Raw genomic sequence first — 25624 nt, 5'->3', positions numbered from 1 at the left:
CCATGACCCTGTCGCCAGTTTACCAGTTTTCTTTTTTTTTTGGATTACTTTTGGTATGTTTTGATCACAGTAGACCAGGAATATCCCACAAGAGCTGCAGTTTTGTAGTTGCTCTGACCCAGTCAGCTAGCCATCACACGACTTTGGTTCATGTCAAACTCATTCAAATCCTTAAGCTTGCCAATTTTCACTTGCAGCCTAATACAGTATATCTCACCCACTTCCAGATGCTATTGTAACAAGATATTAGAAATGTAGCTATTGTAAGAAGGACAAGATTGTGATGTTGCAAGGGAGAAAAACTGGTGAACTGGTGACAGGGTCATGGGTCAAGGCTCACTGATGCACATGGGAAGTGAAGGCTGGCTTGTGTAGTCTGATCCAGGTGAAGATTTACTGTAGCTCGAATTTTATTGCTGGTTGTGATAGAAAACTGTCAGAACACACAGGTCGTGGGACCTACTAAATATTAGTCGTTATCTGTTATGGCTAATCATCAGTGTGTATAGTATGTTTTGAGTTAATTAGCTAATTAAAGTAATACATTTTTCACAATATTTTATTAGCTGTAAGCCTAAATTATCAAAAATTGAATGACAGAAACACTTAAAATATATCAATCTGTGCAATGATTAATGAATCTACTGTATATAATACATGTTTCTTTTTTTTGAATTACTGAAATATATAAACTTTTCGACGATATTACAATTTCTTGAGATATACCTGTATGTATGTAGATAAAATGTAAATTGTTGTAAATAGTAAATGTATACTTTTACTATGTAATTGTTTCTCGGGTACTCATTAAAAGAAACAAGAAAGATTGCTTCAGGCTGTAAGGTGATATAACCCCACTGCGCCCTCTGGTGGTAAAATCGTACTAACGTTTGGCAGGTTGTTTACAGTCTCCATGGAAACCAGGCCTCGCGACATGACAAGCTGGTTTCTGCTAGTAGATTAACCCAGGAATAGCATTGCGTTTTAAACGTAGCAAAGGTGAGAGAATTATAGATTATAATAATACGAAAATGAGTATTTCCATCACACAGACACTTCAGAAGAAAAATGAAGGAAAGAGAGGATTCAGGGCGCAGAGGGCGTATGATTATCTTTATGGTAAGTTTGTTTCGTTTTTCAATTATTTCCTTTCAGACTGTTGTTTATAATATTATCGCACAAGAGATTATTAAATTGTCTAACTTTAAATGTTTGCATGAAATATATATATATATATATATATATATGATAGAAACATGACCAGTATATTATTTTCAAGCGTTTTAATTTTTTTTGTATTTATATTTCATAATGTAACTTTATTATATATATATATATATATATATATATATATATATATATATATATATATATATATATATATATAATAAAGTTACATTATGAAATATAAATACAAAAAAAATTAAAACGCTTGAAAATAATATACTGGTCATGTTTCTATCATATATATATATATATATATATATATATATTTATGAATTTGAATTCTTTTTGTATTCATATTTGCTAAGAAATAGCCCATAGTTTGATTTTGTATTGCAAACATTTTTGCTTAATAATTATTTCTCTTTAACATGTTTAGAAGTTTCAAATAATGATACCAGTTTTATACAATGCGTTGACGTAGAATTAGTGTTAACTAGTCATTCACAGGTAAAGAGTTTGTAGAAACTGTTAAAAGGTTAAATCTGATCAGCTTTAATGTAATCAGTGATATTATTATTTTAAGCACGTGTACATGTTTGTCTTTCTGTACGGCAGAACTCTCTGTCTAACTTATTAATACAAAGAAATAAAATATTGTAATGTTGAGTATCTTACAGCTTGCTTACTCTAAGTTGTACCTCTTTCGTCATGAGCCAAATACACTCCGTGTTCAGTAATCAAAAAGTAATACACATGACAAATTGCATTCAAATTCAACTCGAGTGCATTAAATTTCACTCATACGACTTCAGCACTGTTATTTCTGCTGTGAAAATATTAAGTAATCCCAGTAACAATATTCCGTTTTAATTTTCTAATAATTATCTATTGGTGCAGATGTTTGTTTTCACTGAGCAAGTAGCTTATTAGTAATTTCTTTAATTAGATTATTAAATCTGGCACACACCTGTTCATAACAACGCTATTGGATTTCACTTATGGTGCAGGTAAACTGCAAGCAGATATATAAGTATGCAAGAGATTTATTAAATTTTGTCCAGCAGTCGATTTAAGGCACGCCCACAGTTTGACGCATGAGCAGTACGCTGTCAAAACTTGTGCTTTATAATCTGGCACAAAACTGCTCATAACTTTAAAGTCTGTCAAAGTCTATCTGGACAAACAGACAGGAGAGATTTTTGTTTCAGATCTTCCAGTGTATGAAATGTAAAGATGTCATTGAAAGTTCTGATCAATGTACAGACAAAACCTTTCTTTTATTTATATAGATATATGCATTTTTTAAAAACTTATTATTATTATTAGAAGTAATAGTAGTATTAACAGTTTATGTGAATTCCATTCAACAGTTAAAAAAAATGCGAATACAGTTCATTGTCAAATGATCTGAAATTAACAATGTTTTCGTTGGTAAAGGAAGCTTAAATGTGTAAATGTAATTTATTTTTTAATGTATTTTTTTAGATCCAGTTTTCACCGTATCAGGAGCGATGGACCATGCCCGAGCAAGCTATAGGGCTCAGGGGTCTGTGGACCGCCTGGTGAGAGATGATGCTTAATCTTATAGAACATACAGCGATCAGCCTTACCATTAAGATGACATAACATCAATACTGATTATCAATTCTATACCAGTAAACTGGTGACAGGATCACAGGCACTCAAGACGCATCCATGCTTGTGGGGACCAAAGGCGAGCCCGACTGGTCCGATCCCACAGCAAAGCTAAAAAGAAAAAATAATTGCGAAAAAATGTCAGTGTTGGCTATGATAAGAAGGTGTCAGAACATTCAGTGCATGTCCATGGAGGACACACTTTGTAACTTACACCACCTAAATTATCCGCTGCTACTGTCCTGGCGCAAGATACCACAACACACCTTCAGAGGCCTTGGGAGTCAATGCTCAAGAGCTAATCTGGTGGCCCAAGAGGAACCTACACAATAATGTTTTAAGGTTTTAATGTTATGGCTGAATAATATCTCCTTAACACATTAATTATTGCACCTTGTTAATGTACATCCATTTATGTGGCGCATCTGAAAAAATCTAATCATGTGAGTTCCTAAAAATATATTATGGGTATTGAATAAATAAAAAGAAATGAATTCCTTAGTAATAAGGAAATTACTTGCAGCTACTATTATCGTCAGAGCTGCTCTTTAAGAAAATGAATAAACAATGTCTGACTAAACAGAATAAAAACAATGTAAAGTAATGTACTGTGTGATTTCATTAATGCTTTAAAAAATTTAAGTCTTAAGATTTTTAAGCATCCTTTGTTGGGTCCCGGGCTGACCTTATTCTGTAGTCTGTTCTCAAACAATACATAAGATTCAGGTGGATTTTACAGTAATTAGTGTATTCAGTGATCTACTGTCTATGGAAGATGATAAATTCAATGATGTTTGTGTGTGTGTGTGTGTGTGTTCTGTCTAACTGAAGATGAAGATTCCTGAGTTTAAGTCCATGTTCAGTAATCTCCCACACCACCCACGGTTAACCCTCCGACTGCGTGCTGCCGATCCTGTTCCTGCTTTCATCGACCGGCGCTGGAGAGGACTGGCTGAGCAGAGAAAAGAAACACTGCATACACTAGGGTATACACACACTAACACACACACACTGTACTATACCTGCATCCTGAAAGAAAGTGTACACACTGCACATACTGTACATACGGTACCCGTCTCTTTCCAGTGACACTGTATTTACTTTCTGCTATAATCAAACAGGAAGACACAGTTTCAGGTTTAGCACAGTTCTGTACAAACCATGTCATTTTCAGAAAAACAAGTAAACAAGCGCCATGCTTTATCCTTCAAACCCAACCTTATGTTACCTCTTTCTTAAATGTGGTAAAACCCTTTAGTGTGTGTGTGTGCATGTATGTTTTTGTGCCAGGCTGCTGCCAGGAGTTCAGCTGCACAAACCCAAACCCGAGGACGTCTCTGGAGCTGACCGATGGAAGTTTTTTAAGCGGTAAATTTTACATATGCATACACTCTTACAAATGTGTGTACAGTATTACCAACCATCAAACATCAAACTTCCACACTGCATGTAAATGAGGAATATTCAAATACAGTATTTTAATCTGATCTCTGAGTTTATGACTAAACTGGTATTACAAAACTGTTGAAAGATGTGATCTGTGTTGCATTGCATGACATAATTCTGACTTTGAGTAGTTGCATAGCATGACATATACATTCAGGCATTTGGCAGATAAGAGTAACTGTGACTCTAAATAAATAAAAAAAAAGGTTTTATGTGCACATTAGTCAGAACAATCAAGGTGACTGAGATCAACTTTAACTGAATCATCATCATAGATTCGAAAATAGACAACTGTAATGTAGTTCTAGAGATTTGCTATAATTAATAAACTACTGTTTAAAAAAAAAACTATTGAATTATTATTGAACTATTAAATAACTATTTAATAGCATTGGGTAATTAAGTAAACATATAAAATCAAATTCAAATCAAAAGGACAATTTTACATACAATATACTGCATAAAAATATAGAAAAATATATTTTTAAAAAACTTTTAGCTGTAAAAATTTTACAAATTATAGAATTGAAATGGAATTGGGATATAGAAAACATTTCCAGTCATGAGCAAGATAATGTGCAGAATAATGTGCAAAGTTTAAAGTTCCATGATGTGCAATTGTGCGCTAATATGTAATTCGTAATGTGCATCGTGATGAGTAGTGAGATTGTTATTGTGTGAGAAAGCAGATCAGAGTCTTAACTCCTATGTGGAGACCGTATAGCCCGCGGGCAGAAGCTACTCCTCAGTCTCTCTGTGTCGGCCTTCAGGGAGCGGAATCGCCTTTCTGACTGCAACAGAGAGAACAGTCCATTGCTAGGGTGGCTGAGGTCCTTCACAATCCTCCTGGCCTTGGTCCAGCACCGCTTGCTTTAGATCGAGTGTGGGTCAGGGAGCTTTGCACAGAGACTGCGCTCAGCTGACCGTACCACCCTGTGTAGAGGTCGTCTGTCCTGCAGGGTGCTGTTCCCAAACCAGGTTGTGATGCTTCCCATCAGGATGCTCTTTATGGTGTAGGAGTACTGCAAAAGCTCCTTAGCATTTTAGAGGGCAGTCTAAAGTCTTAGTTGCTGCCAGGCCTTTTTCACCACGCTCTTGATGTGACGTGACCATGACAGCAATCAGTAAAAAGAAAATCAGTAAAGACCATGAAATTAGGTGGTGTGTCCAAACTTTTGTCTTGTAGTGTTTTAAAAAAAAATTATCTTTGGAAACAAACACCATTGCATCCCTTAAGAACTGTGCATTAGATCTTTTGCATATAAATCCTTCATTATGCTTCGTGTGCAAGAGTGATTTGAGTATATACAGTACAGTATTTTTTAATTATTGTACGCTCCTTGACATTGAACTGGATTAAGAAAAAAACACATAAAGGACATTTGGGAAAGTCAGCCTTGACTTGTGAGGCTACAGTAATTGCTCTCTGAAATGGCAAAAGTAGTATTTCTTTTATAAGCATGCAAATAACATTTTTCCACTTTCCTGTTCATTTTTTGTTCACATTCCTTCTATCAGGCCTCTCATCCCCTTTGCTCAACAGATCCCACCTGATGTTATTTTTGCATTACCCAAGTAAGTTGAGCATTTTAGCTCAAATGACACAGTATACGTCTGTGTATGTAAGTGCATTAATTTGTACTGAATGAAAAATCTGTGTGTCTGATCACAGAGGTGACCCCCACACCACTCAACAGGAAGGCTCAGAGTTGATGGGAAGCTCTTTTCAGCGCACAGTGGGGGTTCAGACAGATTACCGTGACAGCGAGACTCAGACCGATCCTTACAGTCCTGAATACACACTATGTCCAGGAGTAGCGATCCCAGAAATCCTCACTCTGGCCTCATTCTCTTGGGGTATGCAAAACATAAACAGGTCTAGTGTTATACAGTATGTTAAGTAATAGGAGCGCACACTTGTGCATATGTGCATGTACACAGTTAATGTTGTGGCTTGTTTGGAGTCCTGCAATACATAAATGACACCAGTAGATGACAAATCTATGCACTATTGCTTATTATAAGATTGCAATAAAACTAATATAGGATTATTACACCTATTTATAGACATACAGTACTGTGCAAAAGTCCCTTATCCTCATATTTTGCTTTAAAGAGACTGATGTTCTTGTATTTTAATGGTCTCTCGAGCAGTATTTCTCCAGGCTTCCTAAATAACTTTTTGCCTCAAGTTTTTGGCTCTCATTTTTAGTCCAGTCCCTTTACCTGACCAGTTACAGAGGGATATTTTTTTTGTTTGTTAGGCCACACAGTGACCGAACCATTCAAGCATCTAACTTAAGGCACGAACCAGTAAAAATCAGGTGCAGATGATGACAGATGATCAGGACAGTGATTAGTATACTGGTGATGCTAATGCTGAGTGGGTGGAACAGACGAGAGAGGAAATGAGGTTGCTGCTGAGGCTGTTACATAAGCAATTTTTAAAGTATATCTATAGGCATTTTGCAGCCTGTCACAGTAAAACATGTGTTTCCATTTATATAATTTAATCTACATAAATTTAATTTATTTTAATATGATGAAAAAAAGGGGCGGCTCAATATTTTTGCACAATATTGTGTATTGCTATTAAAAAAAAAAATTCTTCTATTGCAAATTATTTTTTATTCTTTCTAGAAATTAAGGCTAAAAATGTAAAAATTTATAAAAGTTATTATATGTAATTATAATAATAACATAATCGAACATTATACTATTTATTTTATATATATTTCTGAATAGTTTTCGCATGTTGAAAATATAACACATCAGTAAACCAAGCATCTGGTTAAGTATAGTATTAGGCAAAACCATGGCTGTAGTAGGCTGTAATTAGTGTGGCATAAAGCAATATACTGTAAACCAACACAATTTTTTTATTTTCTTTATAAAATTTTGTAAAAAAAATCTTTGCGGAAAAATAATAAATAAAAACGCTGGAACAATAAAAAGTACAGTTTTCTACAAATGCACAGCCATTTTATATTTGCTGAATTTTACAAATAAAAATTGAAAATTTCACAAATTGATTTCAGTGACTTTTTTTTGTTTTGTTTTTTAAGAATCATGCATAACTGTTATTTTCTCCAAAAGACAAACTCGTACATACATGCTGCTCACATATTATTGTAGCCCAGTTTGTGCTAAAGTAATCAGACTTCAGCCATTTGTATGTTTATAAGCAACTGAAAAATGCGTATGAAGCTGTATCAAATTGTGTAGAACACCAATTCAGTAAGGTTATTCAAAGCCATGCACCTTTGGAGGGTTAAACCAGACAAGAGACTTTACTAATAAAATTCTAGTTCAGTGCAGTTTGGGGCCAAAATATTCTTCAGAGAATGAGTTTGTAGAGCTTGGGCTGTTAGATTCCTGAGAAATGACAAAAAAACTTGTATTTTCAGGTCACGGGCTTCCTGCTGGCCTGGATGAAGTGGAGATGATTGAAAGAGCAAGGAAGAAGAGAGCCTGGGAGGCCTCACTACCACCTCTGAGTGATCCTATTCAGCTGGACAAGAGGAAGAGGATGATGGAGGAGATGGAGAGGAAGGAGTGGGCTTTCAGGGAGCAGGAGATTGAGAAGTGAGAGATTGCTAATAACCCTATGTTACTCCTTATATTATACGTCTTAGTCTTACTGTAATTGTAATGTATGTGACCGGAAAATGCATGGATACACGTAGGTCTATATGTGTTTGACTTTGTGTGCTGCAGGCTGCAAGAGGCTCGTTTGGCTCTTCTGTCACAGTTTTTACAGGAGAGAGAGTCACAACAGAACAAGGTCAAAGTACAGCAGTTGGATGAACGTTTTTCCAATATGCAAAAAGAGAAAGAAGAACGACTCCAGAGAATACGCAAAAACTACATGCTGTGTAAGTTCTACACACTTATATCTCAAGAGTTTCATAGCTTTACTGAGGAAATGAACATTTACTTTAGTTTGTTCCACAATACCATGCATCTGTCAGCTTGAGGGAAAACACACTTGCAAGTCTACAGTACATTGAACACCTTCCACTTTAGTGGCTCAGAGCCCACTGCAGTCTTTCACATGAACAATTAGTGAACGGAACGTTGTGTGCCATTCCATGCACTCAGATGAAGCGCATCTGTAAAATCTAAATACTGTATGTGGCTTTGAATGGTCATATGTCTTAGTGATGCTACAGTAAGTGACACAAATTAAAGGGTTTATATGAGCTTGAATGTTCCATTTATAAAGCTGAAATTGCCATCATTCAGTTTTATTACAGTCTTAGACCAAATCACATACAATAGAGTTTGCCACAATAAATAAATATATGTTGGTTACCTGTAGCTCACACAAATAAGTAGTTTAATTATTGCTGGAAATAATGTCAGAAATTAATATCAATGGTAAATGCAAGAAAAAGTAGAAATTTGTATTATGTTATTAATCTTTTAATTGTTCTGTCTTACAGCTTTGCGAAAACTCGTGGCCAATAGGAAGGCCGTGGAAGGGAAGCTGATTAGGCGAGATATTGTCAACGAGTTTGTGGATAAAAGCTCCCAGACTTACGCGCCACTCTCCCGGCACGGAGTCTTCCCTGATCGACAGTCACAGAGCAGCGTCATCAAGAGCCATTTCCTCGATAACTACCAAGGTGTCTAATATTGATAGGACCATCATCGGTTATGGTCGATAATCACTCAATTCTCTGTGCATTTCAAGAGATTAATTATAAAAGATGGCAATGGATTTGAATTGTTAAAAATTCCTCAAACATGCTATGTTGCATGTTTTCTTCACATCCAACTAACTGCTATGTATAGTGGAATCGTGCATACATAATAATGCTGATAATAGTGCATGCCCACAACACGATTATGTATGGCTAACTGGAGCTGAACTGAAACCACATTTGTACTAAATACACTTTATCTTGCTCATACAGTATCTTTAAAAGATACCAACTCAATTCAGCTCAGTGGGAAGCTTCATATGAGTCTCAGCTGAACTTCGGAATGTATTTTTGCACAGAATGAGGGTTGTGGAATTTGAGGGTGAAATTTGAAAATGCAATTCAATTCAATTCAATTTTATTTGTATAGCGCTTTTAGCAATTTTCATTGCCGCAAAGCAGCTTTACACAGTCAAAAGAATTATTTAAGTTTGTATGAAATGTGAATTTGTATGAATCAAAATGGTCAGTTTGTCCCTGGTGAGCAAGCCGAGGGCGACAGTGGCAAGGAAAAACTCCCTGAGATGGTAATAGGAAGAAACCTTGAGAGGAACCAGACTCAACAGGGAACCCATCCTCATTTGGGTGAAACAGAAAGCAGTAAATGATCTGCATTTATACAGTGTGTAGGGTGGGAGGCAGTTCAGCTATAATAGCTGATGTTAATTGCTGTTACTATGGAGTCCAGGTAGTTATTGAAGACTCAGGTAGACATGTAAGAAGTTCCAGTCATGAACTATCGAACTGTCAAAATAAGGGTTGTGTAAATTTATGGACCTCAACATTTATTTGACAGCCTTGGGGATAAAATCCATAACTATTAAATAATAATATTTAAGTATTTCAGTATTTTCAAGATTTAAGTCGAAATTTTCAAGGAAAATTCAAAAGTTTCGAGAAAAAAAAAGAAAAATTTGAGAAAAAAACTCAACATTCAGAATTGGAGGAATTCCTATGACAAATTGAAGCCATATGGTACAGGGATAAATTGATGTATCTATGGTTTCAATTGTTTTGTTAAATGGATAAAAGCTTATACAACAAATAATGACCCCAAGGTTGTGGCTGATTTCTATCGGCCCTAATACTCTGTTGTAGATAACCCTGCATCTGTCCATGGCGTTGTAATTCCTGATAAACAAAGGCAATTACCTCATCCAAGTCAGGATGGTGTTTTCCTCTAAATAGAGTCTTACAGCAATGTCTTTTTAAAGTCCGGATGCTTGTGATCATCTGGTGATTCTGGGCTAAAATAACAAGTATGTCCCTGTTGCTAAATCCAGGGGAAATGTTTGATTAGGTCGTCCACTTCATAATGCAAATTAAGTGACGTCTGCCCAACCTTGCAAATTGTGTATGGGGTTCCTTCCTTCCTTGATAGAAAAAAAAATCCTCAAAATGTTTGAGGGTTTTTTTTTTCTTAAAAAAAAAAAAGGAAGTTTTAAACTGCCTTCTCTTCCAAACCTTTTTTTAAAAATGTATATTGGCCCTAGTACTCGGTCGTAGTCAAGCTACATATCCTATTTCAAAGGTCTATGATGAAAATTGAAACAGGTAAAAAGGGCCTAAAAAATATAATCTTTAAAAAGTTTCAAGTTGCCATTTTGTGGTTTTAATTTAAAACTTACAGTGCCAAAGTGATTTAATTAAACTTATGGATTTATATTTACAAATTATACGTATATTACAACTCAACACAGTTGTATACCCAATATTATTAAACCATCTGTTTTCTCTTCATTAAGAATTCTCATACACATGTTGTTTTTCTGATTTCCACTCAGTCAATATTTAAATGTGCACTTCATGCCAAGGATTCACAGCACACCATCTGTTATGGCTGGTGTTTACTTTTTTGCTTGCATAAGGTAGTGGTTGCGATTAACTCTGTATTTTTGCACGGATTGATGTGTGTGATTCATTCATTCATTCATTTTATATTTATTTAGCAACTCTCAGTAAACTAATTTTGATCTATGCACAATGCCTATAAATTCAAACTAGCTCAATGTAAAATACACAATAATGCAACAGACCGGAAGACAAAAAAAATGTAGACAAGAATTCATTAGGATAATTGAATGTAATGAAGTAAATAGGTGAATAGGTCTATGAAATGTTTAGGACTACTGTATATCATTACAAAGATACTATTCTAAGCATCTGTACAGTAAATGTACCTCTTTTTCTACCCATGTGTGTGTAAGGTCTACTGGAGCTGGAGGCTGCTCTTCCATCTTCGGTCCTGGAGCCACAAATAAAAGCCCCAAGGCAAAAAAAGAAAGGTTTCATCAGTCGCTCAGACCGCCGGGAAATTGAATTAATGAAGACTCATCAGGTAAGAAATCACTTACCCAGGTTCTTTATATTGGATTAAATTATTTTCAGATACTGTATTCTCTCTAATTCTCAGTCTAATTAATTAATATTAATGATTAAGTGTTCCAAGGTGACTTTCACTGAAGACTCCAATACAAATTTTAATAATAATACTACTACTACGAATAATAATAATATTTATTATTATAATTATGAAATTTACATTTTATTTGTCACATATACAACATAATATGAAGTAAGTATAATATGAAGTAAAATGCTTATACAAACCACCAGTGGCCTAAAATGATTTCTCTACGATTAAAATAAATTATAGAACAATTAAATAAAAAATATAAGCAAAAAAAAAGTTTATATTTTTTTTCATGTAAGTAAAATAAAAATATATAGGTTGACATTTTACAATATTTATAAAAGTTACAAAAAATAAAATATATTTCAAATAGAAGAGTAGATGCAGGATTTACAGACTGTACAGAAAGAAATGATAAACTCTGAGGTTTAAGTGTATGAATGTTGAAGTGTAAAATATGTTGAGTGGGTATGACAGAAACATGATGTATGAAATGGACCGGTACTGATGTGTGTGTTAGTAGCAAAGGGGTTATCCATGTTGGTACAAATGGTACAAAGAGTGATCAGTAGACAGTTTCTAATAGCCAGATTATACTTTGTTATTATTCATTATTAGTAAATATAATATTTTATTTTAATTTACTTTAATTTAATTTAATGTTTTATATTTAATGTTTTTTTGTAGCTTCACACACACACACACTTTATTGCTGTATTGTTATTAAAATTGAATGTTTATACTTTTATTTACATATTTAAGAAAAACAAAACAAATGTTTAATTCATTTAACATTTCAATTAAGTTGGTTCAGTTTAGCATTTAACAAGCAGCCATTAGGTTAATTTATGTAGAAAAAAACTATTAATAATATTTCTCTATCTGCAGTGACCCCACACTACACATTGTAGCACTATATCTATATGTATAAGTTAGATGATATGCCAGGGGTGACCAATCTTATCTAGAAAGGACCAGTGTCGGTGCAGGCTTTCATTCCAGCCAAGCAAATGTCACACCTGATAGTCTGTTGAAAGCCAAGAACGGCTAATTAAAAATGTGGAATGTGGTGTGGCTTCTGCTTGTGTGGAATGAAAGCCTGCAACCATACGAACCCTTTATGGATAAGATTGGACAGCCCTGCGTCTGCCATTGGACTGTAGTGTGGAAAGGGAGTTGAGTGCTACTGTCCCTACAATTTTCAAGTTCATTGACAAAACCCATCGAGCTCCATGATGAAACTGGCTCTCATGAAGACCTTCCCAGGAAAGCAAGACCAAAACTTACCTTTGCTGGTGAGAAGTTCATTTAGAGTCACCAGCTTCAGAAATCACCAATTAACAAACAGCACCCCAGATTAGAGCCGTTATATAGGTTAGAATAGCCTCATTTATTATAGTGTATGTGTTAAACTAACATAAATGCTATATTTACACTTGATTCATTTTTTTGTATCATTAGTCATGCTTACATCCGAGGAACTTACAGATATTGATTCATGTTTCCATTCAAAACTCATATTCTAAAAATAAACTAATAAAAATTCTTATTTTTTAAATATTATTTTATTATTTAAAAATATTTGCTCTTGTTCATACTTATAACATTTACTCTTTACTCCTTTTTTTTGCCTAAATATTTTGATGCATGCATGATCTATGCCCCCCCGCTCCCCTTCACTATACTGTTTTTATGAACTGCACAGATGGTCTGTTCCTCACACAGTCCAGACAGTAATGCTATTCTGTACATCTGCTGCAGGCATTGAAAGACAAGAAGGTCCAAGTGGAAGAAAAGAAACCTCTACGCTTCCTTTCTAGGGTGGAGAAACCAGTGCCTCGTCCCCCAACACCTACTGTGGATGTGCCGCCTGAGGTAATCTTCTCATAGCCCTAGCTCCTTGTTTAGTGCTGTAAATCACAGCTCACGCAAAAACAAGCTGGGTGCAAACAAAAAAAAAGCTTTTTGTATATAAATAAATATTTTGCCATAGACAACATAACAGCACATGGGAAATATATATTTTGCAGGGAGAGGAGGAAAAGGAGCTCGCCGTCATTTTTCTGCAGAAGTTGTTTAGAGGCAGATCCATCCAGAACCAGGTACACAGAGAAGAATACATGAAAGACATCTTCACTGAACAAAACTGCATGCTACATTTCCACGGAGTCATGAATTATTATTATTTTGGACATGATCAACTGAACTAACATCCAGATTAGATTTCCTACAGTGCATTATGCATTGGGTAATATGTGGATGTGAATGTGACAGCTGGGTCACCTGTGTGTCAGGTCTCAATCTGTCCTGCTGTTCAATGATGTTTTCACTGTTCTGGTGCCTTCCAGATGTTAGAGGGCATGGAGAAGCAACGGGACCTGATCCGGGAGCTGCGTACCACCCACAGCCTGCAGCAGGAGGAGCAAGAACTGCAGAGAGCAGATAAACAGGTCACACAGGCCCTGCAGAGGCAGGCAGAGATTCGTGAGAGCAGGGTAAGCAGAGAAACAGCCGGCTCATTCAACACTTTCACTATGAGCCATGCTCCGTGACGTGCGTGACTGCAGCACAGGAAAGGACATGCACTGATTTACATAACTGACCTCTGCTCCAGTTCCTTCTGGTGTAAAGCATTCCCGCTTGAAATTCTGTACAAGGATATTATGGTTAAAGAAAATTAAACATATATATATATATATTTTTTTTTTTATTATTTACTTAATTACTTATTGACTTAACTACCTATTTATTTAACATTTTTTCAAATCCAATGTTTGGTCTGCATAAAATAATTATAAAAGGTTAAGAAAAAATATATATATATATATATATATATATATATATATATATATATATATATATAATTATATATAACATTTATATAAATTATCTTTATCAGATATTTATTTGTGACTATATACATATAATGTGTGATTTGTGGAATCTTAGCTTGAATCCAGATAAATAACACAAACCACTTTTGACCATCCCTTTATCTAGGCTTTATCTATACAGTTTCAATGTATTGATTAAAAGCTTACAGCACATATGCATAAATATTATGTCTCCAACATATTTATATAATTATATGCTTTTTTTATATTCTTTTTTTTCATCAGCTTTTTAATACTTCATGTGCTACGCCAGGCCCATTTAAATGAAGTGTTAGATAACATATTATCCCCCTCTTTTTCTTCTCTCAGACATCTCAGATACAGAGCTTTGTGGACGGCCTTTCAGGGGAGGTGATCGGCGACATGCTGGACTTCCTGGCGAAGGAGCTGATTCGCCTACAGGAGGAAAAAAGGATCCATGCTTTCATGCTGCTGGCAGAAAGAGACCGCCGCCTTCGCGAGGCTGAAGAGAGTGGGAAGAGACAGATGGAAGAGCAGAGACGGAGAGAGGAAGACGAGATCTTCAGACAGGTGAACGCACTTCCTTTACCTAATTACACCTCTGCACTCTGGTATCTTCATCTCTCCTTATAAAGGCTTTGTGACCTTGCAAAATCACCTAATTTTATGATTAAAGAGTTAAAATATACCACTTTCTACAAATGTTAATCCACATCTACTTTTTATTTGATTGACTTGATCACTTAATTAAACATAGAAAAATATACCGTACTCATGTGGAAAACATTTGACTGCATATAGTACTGTATATGACTGCGTATGTGACAAATAAAATTGGAATTTCATCCAATGATGACTTTCAAAAAAGTCATCAAAAATCCTTCCCTGTAATCCCATCAATAAATGTAACCTCGGTATCCAACAATATCCAGATTATCTGGTAGCACTTTGGGTACAAGTGCCATGGAGACAACTACAGCAAAAATCTAATTATTTGTTTTTTCTTACCAAATGTACGATTGATGCCAACTGTTAAGAAGGGCTGTGGATCTATTATGCTTTGTGGTTGTGTGGCAGCTGGTGACACAGGAAACCCTGCACTTATAGATGGAAGGATGGATTCAGTAAATACCAGGCAATTCTGAAAGTAAATGTGGCGCAGTCAGTCAAGAAACTGCGTCTGAAATGAGATTAGCTTTTAGAACAGAACAAGATCCAAAACGTACCTCAAAACGTACCAAAACGTTAATCTGTTTTTCTTCCAAAAAAAATAATAATAATAAAAGATATAAGTATAAATACTGTATATTCTACTTATTCTACTGTATGCTTTCAGGTGATCAAGGTGCACCAGGCCACAGTGGATCTATACCTGGAGGATGTGATCCTGAACAGCGTCGATCAAACAGCCGAGGCTCAGGCCAGAGAAGAAATCCACCACATGGCAGAGGAGCTCAACAACATCACCTACGCCATGGAGGAAATGTAAGCAACAGAACAGTCACACTACTGATTCCTTAATGCTAAGCTTCAGGTCAGGCCTTGCTCCATGTACACCAAGAGTTTAACATGTAGAATTAGTGTTGTTACAAACACTGTGGGAAAGGGAACATGTTGTGATGGGAATATGTTGGAGAAACCCTGCTATTTTAGATGGTAATTGCGAGAATAATGTTATTTATTTTAGAGTGGTTTTCAGAGAATCAGGAACCCATTATGTTTCATATCCATGAGTGTGTTGAGGGTCATAGTGACAGCAATACAGTGTGGGTAGAAGATAGCGGCTATAAAACATAAAGCACTCAATGCATTTATCTCTTGCAATGGCTTTGACAGGATGAAAATCATCATTGGGTTTTGTATATATATATATATATATAGCCTTGAGTGCTAAATGGCATGTTATTGAACATAATGACTTTAGTGACTTTATAGGCAACCAGCTTTATGCAAGTGGTTCAGGCCACAGATACTAAGCTGGAATTGTGTGACATAAAAAGTGGTTTAGAAAAACATTTTCTTGGAAAGAAAATGTCTGTTTGATTGCTTCCTGGAGATCATATACAGAAGACTTTTTCTTGATTGCTACTACCTTCTTCATTATCATCCAACAGTTTTCTGTAGGATTAAGTTCTACGTAGAGTTGATGCAGGGCATGGCTCGGAAGCTGAATACCATCATCACAAAAGCCAGTTATTCATTGCTATTTGAGTTAATTAGCACAATTCATCAGACAGATAGGCTAGAACTAATAAGTGACATCACCTGTTTGTGCACAGAGCGAACCCTAAAACATAGATATGTTGTCTTAATACTTTTGACCATGCCTGTGTGTCTTATTTGAGCATTTTAAGTCGTTTTTATACTTTATTCTATGAGTATTATTGCTGAGATATACTTGCATCTATTTTTGTAACAGATTTCTTTATATTAGGCAGTGTAGATGTTTTTGATGTAGATGATTCTTTTTGTGTCTGTTCAGGAGGAACTTTGAGCAGTCAGAGGAGATTGTAGCTCAGCTTGTCTACAGCTTCCTCATTCCTGACATACACAAGAACATTGCCCGTGATAGAGGTGGGTTATTTTTTCCAATGCAAAGAATTTTATCTGAATTCAATTGAAACAGCAATGTTCAAATAGATAAAACATGATAAAAAAAAAAAATTAGTAAAAAAATGTGCGGCTAAAACCGGTTCAGTCATTGGCATTTTGGAAAACGTTAACATGTTGGAAAAAGTGCACGGGGATTATCCGTGAAACTGACTTTGAATGAGTCTGAACTTAATGCAAATCTTTTGTAAGCCTATTTGGTTAATAAGTCTGGAGGCTATTATCATTCATGTAAATAGTTACTAAATGATCTGTTAAATTTATAATCCTTTTATGTGTCCTGTTTACAGTACACACACACACACACACACACACTACCATTCAAAAGTTTAGGATCAGGTAGTAGGTAGTGGTAATCTTTCCAATCTTACTTGATCCTACTGGATCATATCAGTACTGTGCAAAAGTCTAAGGCACCATATTATATGCTGTATTAAATTTGTTTTATATGTTTATCATGTCTGCATAATTATGTACAAAATCATTTAGTATTTCCATATACAACTTAAAAATTAATAGATAGAATTAAAAGAAAATTAGTAAAATGAGCATGTGAAAATGATCGGCAATGTCCCTTTGCTTCGAGAATATAAACACATGTTCTAAGATCATTGTAAGTTCTCTAATTGTAATGGTTTTATATAGGTTGAAGTAATATTGTCCATGTAAACATAAAAAAAAATTTAAACCAAGAACAGGAGTAGTCCAGCTGCGTCAGTTTAGTTCAGCGGTTGAGTGTTTGTCTAGTGACCTGAATGTTGTCAGTACATAATATAATATAATGTCTATTATTAACATGAACTTTAAAGTGTTTTTTTATGACCTGGAGTGACCAAAAGGTCACAATTTATGTTCCATTTAGTCGTAACAGCTTGCTGCCTAATAGTCATTCCCAGGCATGAATTATGTTGCCAGGCAAATTAGTACTTCCCTCAAATTACAGACTTTCACAGTGTATACTGAAGTTAGTTACAATTTTAAGTATAAAGTAAATTGTGCATAAATCTTTTTTTGTGTCTTAGCATTCTGATTTCATGGAAAATGTGATTTATTGTAGCCACTGAAAATCAGATTGTGAATGGCTCCTCAATCCTAGCCCTTGCAGCTTTTCCAACCCGACAGAAGTTATGACTCATTATTTTTATTTAAAATTTTTGGCAAAACTCGAATCTGTTATTTTAAAAGGAGGTTAATTATTTTATTACCTAATGGCATTCAGCAAAAAAATACGAATTTAACATGCAGTATGTACAATAGAAGAGAAAAAAACATCGCCTTGAAGGCAACGTGCAACAAAAACATAGTAACACTGAACATGTGATTACATCAAGTGCAATAGTGTCTAAAAAAACATACACAGACACAATTACAGAATAATACACTGGGAATTGGGTAAACTACACAGCACTGTTCAGAAGCAGTGTAAACTAGACAGCCAGCAAGATTTATTTATTCATTCATTCTTCTTTTCTTCTTTGTTGAAGAATAAGACGGTCTTTACAGTTTTCTCTTTCCTCAGCCTCAACATTGAACTTTTCCGTAAGATCCCCCGATGCTCCCAAGCCAACAATTAAATTTAATATTTCCGGCAAATTTATATCTCTCAGAGAATGTTATTATAATGTGCAAAAAACCATCTCAAGTGACTTCTCTTAAATATCAGTATTAGACTCTAGTCTGAGGTTAACCTCATATCACAGCCCTATTGTCCTTATGGCCTTATTTTTCGTAATCACTACCTACAGCCTGAGACCATAAAGTAGGTATGGACAGGGATGTACAGTAGACTGAGCAGTAAACAGATATCCTTGTCTACAAACTGAGCTCCTGGTTCTCCACTACTGTTTTACAACAATTACCATGCTGTAGTTAAAGTGATTAGTTTTCTTATTTTGTTTTTTATTTATAACTCCTTTACCTCCAGGAAGATCTCTAATTCAACCTGAAGGAACCATCTCACTCTTTTCCCGAAGAGAACCATGGCCTTTGACTTGCAAATGCTAATTTCCCTCTTATCCACTTCACACTCAGTAGAGCAACACTGTAGTGCGAGCCAAAGTTCCTTTCTAAATAAATTGTCTTGAATCTCTCCTCCAGACATCAGCCTACAGTAGATATATGCATTTTTCTCTGTTTTTTTCATAAGCACCTCCTCTATTCTTTCAGTGAGGCAGAGTCAAAGGAGGCACTTGCATGCAGCAAATACCCTTATCCACGGCCCCGACAGCTCCTCCACAACCCCTCGGCCTCTCTCTCCTTCGACCAGAGCCTCCACCTTGTTCGTTTCTCAGATAGTCAAGCAGGTCGAGGAAGCTTCACACAACATCAGTCAAAATGAGGAGAATGATCACGCTGATTAGGGGATATTAGTAAGGACTTTACTAAGGTATATGGCTAAAGATTCATGGTCAGCTGAACATTTTACCCATATTTGCTTTTAGATACTGTAATATGGTCCTGTTTTTTAGTTATTGTATGTTGCACTCTTTTGGGATGGCTCTCCACCAGAGTGCAACTTACAATATGCATTACAAAAGTTATCATTGCAACCTTGGCAAACCATGCCTTCATGGAGCTGGCTTCATGCTCAAGTCATGATGCAACAGGTTTGGGCCTCTTAATTGCAGTTAAGGAAACTAATGCCCCAGTATAATGGCAGTGGTAAAGACATTGGCAAGAACTATAGGGTGGATGAAAAAAGTAGTTTACTTATGAGAGACTGTTCTCATCATGACTTCAGTGATGCTACAAGTTCTCTAGCCATTAAATTTTGCTTAGTTAATTTTCACCCACCGTGTATTTGTCGGTGTGATGGTCCTGGTGTCCACAAACTTTTGGCCAGATACTGTATGGTCTCATTTTATTATCATTATCTTTATTATAATTAATAGTTTGTTTTAGTGTATATCAGATAATACAGTAGTAATTATTATTGTTGTGTTTACTGACCTTTATTTATTTATGCACAGGTGACTTATGGAGAATCATGAAATACGATTCATATCATGAGATATGCAGTGTGGACTCCCTGCTTCCTGCCTCACTGATTGACTTCCTGCCTCACTTCCTAATGCCTCATGTCTAACTTCATGATTAAAAATTTGCGTATGGGTTGATTTTGTATTAAGTTTCAGAGTCTGCTTCATCAGTGTGCATGACAACCAAACAAAAGGCTAGAGACAAACAGCGTTCCTCAGAGTGCCTCTTCAGAAAACATCCCTCCTTTGGTAAAGGATTGGTGGTGATTTTTACAGGAGGTTGTTGTTGTTAGTCTTTCATCCGATCCCATTGAGGGGTCGCCACAGCGGACCAACTGATCCACATAACAACTTGGCACAGGTTTTACACCGAATACACTTCCTGACGCAACCCTTCCATTTTATTCGGGCATGGGACTGGCACTGCATTCAGTTGGTGGGGTTTGGGCATCGGCTGGGAATTGAACCCAGGCCTTTATGTTGAGATTGTTCATGCTTTATCAAAGACTTTGCATAGTGTAAAGATTAGTGTAAAGTAAGAAGACTGACCGTTTAACGACAACAGACACACTCCTACTACTTAGAAGAAGTAGTGACGTTGCCAAATTTCCCATTGTTTGTGAATGAGCATATGAGTGTGTGTATGTGTGCGTGACCCGCGATGGATTGGCACCCTGTCCAAGGTGTACCCCACCTCATGCCCTAAGTCTCCTGGGATAGGCTCCAGCCCCTCTGCGACCATGTATACAGGATAAAGCGATATAGAAGATGAGAACAGTGAAGAGTATATATTGTTTGTACTCTTGTAGCAATTCAGATATCCAGGAATTGATTGCATTAATCATCCTCTTCTGTTTATAATTTTCAGGTTCTGACCAATTGGACTGATCATCTGTTTATTTTAATTGTTAACCTTGCAGTGGCACTGATGTACTTTTAGCCCCAGCAACATTGTGATGATATGATGATGAAAAACACACACTTTGGCACTTTATCAAAATCACACTCGCTGTCTTGTACAGAATATCAGCACAGCTGTGATATCCTCAGCACGTTCCTATGACCACATCACAGCCGTGCTGATACTCAGCAAAAATAAAAAAAAACATTCCTCGGAAACTGCGGGGGCTGGACGGAAAATGAGAGACATGATCTTACCAAAAATGAAAGGAACTTCAGGAAGCTGGAGAACTATTCCTCAACACTACATTAAAAATACCAGGAAGTATGACTCAATAAAACCTAAATATGAAGAAGTGAAGGGTGGATCAAGACTTTTGAACAATACTGTATATTAACCTGTTTAAAAGAGTATAATATGTTTCTTTAAACCTCACAAACATGTTTTCATGCTGCCTTTATTTTGACCAACACCTCGATACATTTGTGCATAAGCAGTCGGGTTTAGGCATGAATGATACACACATAGTGCTCATTGTCCTGGACATATTCTCTGCTCATTATGCATGAAACTATGTAGCTTTCTTGTAAAAGACAGACACCTAATTAATCTCTTGATGCATCTGCTCGTGTCATTTTTAGATCTGAAATTGTAAGAAAAAGCATGTGGGTAAGATCAGCCTTGGACACTGTGCTACATTATACTGTAGGGCCTCACTGCCACATAGCTTCCTAAATAAGTGGTTACATATGTGGTGGGGCGGTTACATATACCACGCTGTTTTTTTCTGCAACACCATGTCCTGGGGTGTTTTATTCCTCTTATACAATAGTAATGTGCCAATAATTACAATAGTTATTAATTAAAAAGCAACACTGATTTTTTTTCATTAGTTTATATTTACATTTTATCTGGACAAAAAAAAAATCCTGTTATCAGTTGTCTTATTACAGCTGCTGTATAAATATTTGCTCCATTACCTTTTCTCGACAAAAAATGCAGCATGTTCCTGGTTAAATTTAGAAGGGATAGCTCAGTGGTTACGGCATTAGAATACTGATCGTTAAACTACTGACCAGAAGATTTACACCCCAGCACCACCAAGTTGCCCCTGTTGGGCCCTTGAGCAAGGCCCTTAACCCTTAAATGCTCAGATGTATAATGAGATAGAAATGTAAGTCAGTCTTTATAAGAGAGTCTGCCAAATGCCATAACTGTAAATGTAAATATAGCAGGATGTTTAAAGGAAGAGAATTACTGATGATGCAGCATGCCGGGTTGGTGGTTAGCCCTGTCACCTTGCACCTCAAGGGTTAGGGGGTTGAATCTCGCCTCTGCTCTGTTTGCACAGAGTTTGCATGTTCTCATTGTACTTTGAGGTTTCCTCTCACAGTCAAAAGACACAGTTTCAGTTTATTAGCTGTGTGTGCTTGTGCGCTGTAATCGGCCGGCACCCCATCCAGAGTGTACATGCATTGTGACCTAAGTTACCTGGCACATGCTGCAGGCTCCCTGCGAGCCCTGCAAGACCTTTCAGCTCAATTGTGTCCTGTATAAAGAAAATGTTTTTAAAAATATTTTTATGACACTGCACTGACAGTGAAATTAATTATTACTAAGCTACTATAAAATTGACAGCATTTTACAGTGTACTTTACTGTAAATATGGCTGTTAACTTTTAAATTGTTTGCAGTTTTCTACTATGGACCTTTGAGAATTTTAATGACAACGTATAAAATCTAGACTACATTTATTAATGCTAATGTGCATTGATATAATCCAATGTGTCAGCCCTGTGGCTTCGCATCTCTAGGGTCAGGCGTTGATTCCCATCCCTGGGAGTTTGGAGCATTGTGACCTTGCACCTCCATGGTTGAGGGTTTGATTCCCACCTCGGGCATCCCTATGCTTGGTGGGTTTCTTTTGGGTAATCTGGTTTTCTTCCATAGTCCAAAGACATGCAGATTAGGCCAATGTGTATTCCCAAATTGACCATGGTGTGTGCCCTCAGACGAATTGGCACCCCGTCCTGGGATAGGTTCCAGGCCCCCTGTACACAGGATATGCAATATGTATATATATATATATATATGCAATAATATATATTCATGTTCAAATAATATAATCCTATGGTTACAATCACAGCTGGAACACCTGCTGTGGTTTCAAACAAGTGAAATAAACTTTAATTCATAAGCAAATGTGTAAATGGAATTCTGCGAGTATGTTTCCAAAATAAAAAAAAACAAATAAAAAACAAGGCAAGAATAACTGGAATAACAACAACAGTCACACCGCCAGCACTCAGTCCACGCATGTTATTAATCCTGTTCCAGGAAGAAGTGCTACTTCCGGGCTCTGAGAGTGCGCCTCTGCGCTTCTGCTCACACCGTGTGTCGGTGCTTCACTGCGCGCGCGTGTGTGTGCTCGCGGAGAACCAAAAAGAGAGAACGCGGCACGAGCGGCGCAGAAACCCGCGAAATCTGTCCGCTTTGAAGTCGCAGCCTGACTTTGATCGGAACCAGCGCGTGACAGTGTAACGTCTGAGCATGGGATATTATTACAGGACCCGCGCGTGCACGACCTGATTATGGTTTTGGTGATTATGATGATGACATGGTGAGTCGAGTTTATTTCTTTAAAACTTTCTAAAACTCATTACACAATACAGTGTGCTTTGTAAGTAAATACAGTAAGGGAAGGATTTACACATTGCTTTCGCAATTCAGTCCTAAAGGCATGAAGTAAGTAAATGTTTGTACAGTAAATCTGTCCTTATCTGAGCTCCAGTGACAATCCGAGCTGAGAACACATTACAGATTGTCTACCAGTCTATCAGATTGTCTCTGTCCACCATATAGACAATGTGCATTGCTTCCAAGAAAGGTCCAAAGGTCCTTAGGTGATTTAGAAACAACTAACAGCACTTTAAAATCAGTGCTGTAAGCTGACTGGAAGTCACATTGGTGTGGGAAATACGTTCGTGTGTTTTTGTGTTAGTGATAGTATTCTAAAGCACATTTTGAGAAGTACAGTGAAACTTTTTTGCCACACACACACACACACACACACACACGAGTAAGACTTTTTAGGTCTTGTCTGGATGCAAAACCTTTTCATACATTTTACCTGCACTTACTGTACAGTGGGGTCCAAAAGTGGTCTGAGACCACTTAAAATAAGGAATAAAAAGAAATGTGTGGTACTTATAACTCTGTGTGCATGAAGTTTGCATGTTTTTGACCTGCTTGGTAGGTTACGTCCTTCAGTTCAAAGGCATGCAGATTAGGCTAATCAGCGTTCGTACAATGCCCGTAGTGTGTGAATGAGCACGTGTGTGTGCCCTGTGCCAGATCGGCACCCCATCCAGGGTGTACCCCACCTCGTGCACTAAGTCTCCTAGGAAAGGCTCCAGGCCCCCCATGACCCTGTACACAGGATAAAGTGTTATAGATGATGAGTAAGTAAGAGAACAAAGAGAAGCTCTTAGAATAAAAAAAGCAAATGATCTGTTTCTTAGATATTCAAGATTCTGCACTATTCCTAGGGCAACTTTGTGATGATGATGATGATGATAATGATGATGATGATAATAACTGCTTTGTACAAAAGGTCACGTCTTCATTATAGCAAAATAGGGACACACGAGAAACTTTGAAATCCTGAAATTAATATAAAAAAATGTTTTCAACTCTATTTGTTGCTGATAATGTAATAATTCAATGAAATTATTATAAATTAAAAAAATTGCCATTGGTGGCTCATTGGCACAGTTGGCTGCAGTGCTGGTCCTAAATCAATGGAAGGGTATCCGATGTAGAACCTGTGCTAAGTTGTTGAAGGTCTGCTGTGGCGATGCCTTGACGAAAGGCTAACAACAATACTGTTTTAAAACATGCAGAACAGAAGCATTTTCATTAGTGGTCTGACTTTTGGACCCCACTTTATGCACTTTCTGTTTGGGGAAATATAACATGTAAATCAACATCATCTTAAAACTTTTATTAAAAATTACAGATATCATTATATATTTTTTTGTACCACATGATATTAAATCATTATATTTGTGTGCCAGGCTCCAGAGAACATCTTAACTTATATCATCATTATTATGATACTGTTGGTGTCGATTCAGTCTCCTGTATTGCAATTCTGTTTTTTTTATCCTTTTTTTTGTTGTTGTTAGAATTCTAGATAAACATTGCGAGTGAATAAACCCTACCACACCATGCTGTGCTTGGTCCTGATGTGTAAAATAGTTTAGAGAGCGCCACCTAAAGGGTTATAGAGAAACTGCAACATATTACCACCTTAAATGCCAACATATATACATTAAAAATCAGTCTACAGGAGAATTCTTATATGAATTTTAGCTCTTTGGACACTGCTGATTTTGATGTTGTTGAGATGTAAAAATCTAACTTAACTGTTGAATCAGTTTAACTGCTTAAGCTGAGATTTGTGAAAATGAAAATGTCAAAAACACTTTTAGTGGTTTGTGGCTTTCCAAGCATCACATTCGAGGATGACATTAACCCCAAGCTGTACCTCTGTTTTGCCCTTAATGAGGTAAAGAATGTTTTGACACATCTAATTATTAGTCACATTTTCTCCTTCAGTGCATCTCTAGGACTGTATTTTCTTGGGGAGTGTTATGATTGGGATGTATGGAAGTGATGATAGAGTGGGGTTTTCCTGCAGAATTTACTTAGCGGAAGCACGTAATGTTTAAAATGGAGTTATTCTCGAACTGAGTTTCGAGAGGTATTTCCTGTTGAGTCTGGGTTAAAATGTAAATGTTTTCTCTGTCACAGCTGTTCTTATAGGAAAAAAAAACACCCTCTGAATAATCAGTTTTGAGATCTGTAAGGAGAGATATAAGGTACAAAGAAAACAGGTTGAGGGGGTTTTC

At 36.4% G+C, this 25624-nt stretch overlaps 2 protein-coding genes across 2 annotated transcripts in view; both read left to right on the top strand.

Annotated features, from left to right (window-relative positions):
* Positions 1–1031: 1031 nt before the first annotated feature.
* Positions 1032–19886, top strand: cfap91 (cilia and flagella associated protein 91). The gene is made up of 18 exons (XM_053496996.1): positions 1032–1119; positions 2653–2729; positions 3634–3788; positions 4093–4170; positions 5767–5823; positions 5921–6105; positions 7656–7833; positions 7966–8123; positions 8694–8876; positions 11162–11292; positions 13129–13242; positions 13398–13469; positions 13716–13862; positions 14571–14792; positions 15559–15707; positions 16705–16796; positions 18999–19218; positions 19802–19886. Exons 1-17 carry the CDS (start codon positions 1032–1034, stop codon positions 19190–19192), a joined length of 2280 nt encoding a protein of 759 aa, XP_053352971.1. The 3' UTR covers positions 19193–19218; positions 19802–19886.
* A 3215-nt stretch (positions 19887–23101) lies between these two features.
* Positions 23102–25624, top strand: part of nr1i2 (nuclear receptor subfamily 1, group I, member 2) — a 38524-nt gene continuing 36001 nt past the window's right edge. Inside the window, exon 1 of the mRNA XM_053497313.1 lies at positions 23102–23331. The gene's annotated coding sequence lies outside the window, so the exon portion shown is untranslated. The remainder of the gene's footprint in view (positions 23332–25624) is intronic.

Source organism: Clarias gariepinus, chromosome 5 (assembly GCF_024256425.1).
Source record: "Clarias gariepinus isolate MV-2021 ecotype Netherlands chromosome 5, CGAR_prim_01v2, whole genome shotgun sequence".
NCBI classification, from domain to species: Eukaryota; Metazoa; Chordata; class Actinopteri; order Siluriformes; family Clariidae; genus Clarias; species Clarias gariepinus.
The sequence above is the reverse complement of the archived record's forward strand: the minus strand, read 5'-3'. Positions and strand labels throughout refer to the sequence as shown.

Bases quoted from the DNA above. Each gene is read 5' to 3' on its own strand.
- cfap91 (XM_053496996.1), top strand. From the start codon at position 1,032: ATGAGTATTTCCATCACACAGACACTTCAGAAGAAAAATGAAGGAAAG. The intron at 1,120-2,652 runs GTAAGTTTGTTT...GTATTTTTTTAG, and splicing joins GGCGTATGATTATCTTTATG to ATCCAGTTTTCACCGTATCA. The intron at 14,793-15,558 runs GTGAACGCACTT...GTATGCTTTCAG, and splicing joins AAGACGAGATCTTCAGACAG to GTGATCAAGGTGCACCAGGC.